General features: G+C 37.8%; 1 protein-coding gene across 1 annotated transcript; it reads right to left on the bottom strand.

Annotated features, from left to right (window-relative positions):
- Positions 1 to 1283: 1283 nt before the first annotated feature.
- On the bottom strand, positions 1284 to 2408 carry LOC105923819 (trace amine-associated receptor 13c-like). Its single transcript, XM_036128602.1, has 2 exons — positions 2245 to 2408; positions 1284 to 2115 (listed from the first exon to the last, which is right to left on the bottom strand). The coding sequence occupies exons 1-2, from the start codon at positions 2406 to 2408 to the stop codon at positions 1293 to 1295; spliced, it is 987 nt and encodes a 328-aa protein (XP_035984495.1). The 3' UTR covers positions 1284 to 1292.
- Positions 2409 to 3234: the final 826 nt, after the last annotated feature.

Here is a 3234-nt window from a genome sequence, read left to right on the forward strand (position 1 = left end):
GTCACACTGAGGTTATTTAATATACCCTATATACCTCAGCCTACTCATTTTCCTCTTCCTCCTCCATCATAACCTTCAGATCAGATGTCACCAACAGCTTGTTATTTTTCCTCTTTGTGTGGTGTTCCATCCTTCAGTCAATCTCTCCTTGATACACTCCTTTTCTCCACATCTGGACACCCAGCGCCCTCAGGGTGTCAGCGGCACCTTCAGTATGAAAACATTACTTTCTCTCGAGTCCATTCTGATCTTCAGCTGCGCTGAATATAGACACTTTGCTTGCATACCTTTTTGTTTCAGCTGCTTGACTACTGTGTGGACCTGAGTAACGTATTTTTTGTTACAAAGAATAATCTTGAGCAAAAAATATCCTCTTTTTTCAAACATCACCTTTCTCTGGCTCCATGCTTTCTAAAAAGACAATGTTTTAAGTTTGTAATTCCATCCAGTTTTAATCTTTCATTTTAAAAAAGAGCAAACAGTTAAAATATTTGAGTATGGTGAAATAGCCTTTTAATCAAGCTATGAATAGCATGCCACTTTCAGCATCTAGACACTTAGACACTTGCATGATCATTTTCAATTTTCTTTTAAGACTCTTTAGCCCCCCACCCCAAAAAAAAATAAATAAATCATGAACTTAGCAGCACACCAATAATGTTTCCAATTGTTGGAGACTTTTTGAAAGGTATTTTGGGTCACAGCAGAGACCAGTTCACATTTCGTCAGAAGCAACAGGATTTATTCAGAGTACTTTCCATGCTCACATCAAAACACCATGAAATGGCATTATACTAATACACATATATACAGTCACATCATTATTTTTTATGTGGGAATTCTAACCAATCCAAACCAAATGTATATTTTATGTCAATCTTTCAGCAGCTGTGTCCATGAATTGGACTCCAGATGCGACTTTTCTCCCAGGTGAACTCTTAAGGCATGTACTCCTTCTTTCAGCAGATCAATAACATGCCATAAGCCAAGAACAGTTCTGACAAACTACTTGGATCTGCTTGATATATCATATAATTTTCTAGATGCCAAGGGAGCGAACGTTATTTTATCTACTGTAAAGCACCCTGAGTAGTCAGTGGGACTACAAAAGTGCTATAAAGATTCAATCCAGTAACCAAATCCCCTGTATTATTTCTATTCCACTTCACAGTTCTGCACTACTACATGTTAGTCTATTACATAAAAGCTCAAATAAAGGCATGACAATATTTTGTTGTTATGGGTCAAAATGAGAAGTAGTAGTTTTCCAATGCACTCTTTATTTACATTATTTAGGGTGACAGTAAGTTTGCATTAGAGGAACCAGACTTGAGAATTTTAAGTGTAACAATAATTTGGATAGATTTTCTGAACCAAGGGTAGAACAAGGCATATATCAGAGGGTTTAGACAAGAATTAAAGTAAAACAATGATATAACATATACACCTGATAACGTATTGAGTAAGGCATCTTCACTCAAAAGTGAGACACAGAAATATGGGCAAAGGCAAAGCAGAAACACAGTTATAACAACCCCAAGAGTCCTGGCAGCTTTTATTTCAGATTTCTTAGGTCTTCCTTTTCCTGAATGCAGATGTGTGCGGACTGCAACATGGGAGTGCATGGTCCGAATATGAGACAAAGCCACCACAAAGACTGTAATATACAGAATTATGATGACAGTAATTGGAATGAGGAAAGTAAAAAAAAGATCAACCATAATTCCAGTAAGGCCAATGTCAACTGAACAGTTTCCAGTACAGGAACTAAATCTGCTTGGCTGTCCTAGGTTTTCCCTTAATATCACAGTGGAATATAAGAAAGAAAAAGTCCAACACAGAGAAACAGACATTTGAGCTCTTTTTAGGGTAACTTTAGTGGGATAATGTAAAGGGTCACATATGGCTATATAGCGATCAATTGAAACAAGCACCATGTTTCCCACTGAAGCAGATACAACAATTAAATCTAAAACACAATACAGTGCACATAGGAAGTTGCCAAAATACCAGCAGCCGTCTATCATCAAAACTTGAAAGATCAGGAGGAAACCCACAAGGCAATCTGAGAAACCCAGAGAGAGAAGTACAATATTTGTAGAGGTGTGGAGCTGCCTAGAAAGATTAAAAATAGTTTGTATATTTAATGCATTGTATAATAGGTTTCACTGATAACCATCATTTCATCTTGCACCATTCTTTTTTATATATGTAATTTAATTTAATAATCAAATAAGTGTTTACCTGAAGTGCACAATAGCAACAATGACCAGCAGGTTAAGACTCACAGTGAGAAAAGCAATACCCGAGAGAATAACAGAAAGAAGCAACATATTAGAGGGAGCATGCTTTGATCTCCTGCAGGAGGTGTTAACGAGCTGTGGGAAGCAGAGTTCAATTCCTTCCATCTCTGGCAGCTTTCAGACCAAACCCCTATTTATATAAATTACTCTTTGACACTCCTTCAAGACATTGGTCTCCAGTCAAATAGCACTCCCCTTTTACTCTGTCCATGGTGACCTCACAAAGGTGAACTACCAGCTAAGAGAAACTTTCTGAAGTTGAATAAATGAGACTCTGATCTCTGTTTAATAGTGGTTACTATTAATATTAAAAATTAGGAAAAGATAATCTGTGATTTTTTTTAAAATACACTCGGTGACAAACAACAACCGTTCTCACACGAAGAGCAGTGGGTCTTTGTTAAAGTATTGTGTTTTTGTGATACGACTATAATAAATATTTTAAAAAAATTATACATATAATGTGGACATTTGCATGTTTGGATTCAGGATACTTGGATTTCTATTTATTGGATCTGGTGGATTTTTGATGTATCAGCAAATACAGCGGATGTCGGAAGCCATTTGGCCTTGATCAGGCTGCCGGCTGCATATGATGCGCTCACTAAGGCGGTGGACGGACAGTTCTGGAAGGTGGGGGAGCAGAACCGAAAAGCTGGATGTGCTGGTATGCAGACTGGCTTCGGTGGTTGAACTCAAAGGGGTGATGGGATAAAATCTGGAAGTGAAGCGTGGAAAAGCCCAACGATTAGGAAAATTGGATTTCACTATTTGGAGCCAGCAAAAGATTTAAAGCTGACAAATAACATATTTAGGTGATGGCCATGCAAATGCATGGGCAGTGCCTATTACTATGCACCTAATAAGGGTTTTCACCGTTAATACAGCCCGAACCGTAGGGTCTACCCCCACAAACTATATATCAAACAGT

The sequence above is a fragment of the Fundulus heteroclitus genome, unplaced genomic scaffold (assembly GCF_011125445.2).
Source record: "Fundulus heteroclitus isolate FHET01 unplaced genomic scaffold, MU-UCD_Fhet_4.1 scaffold_1019, whole genome shotgun sequence".
In the NCBI taxonomy this organism is placed as follows: domain Eukaryota; kingdom Metazoa; phylum Chordata; class Actinopteri; order Cyprinodontiformes; family Fundulidae; genus Fundulus; species Fundulus heteroclitus.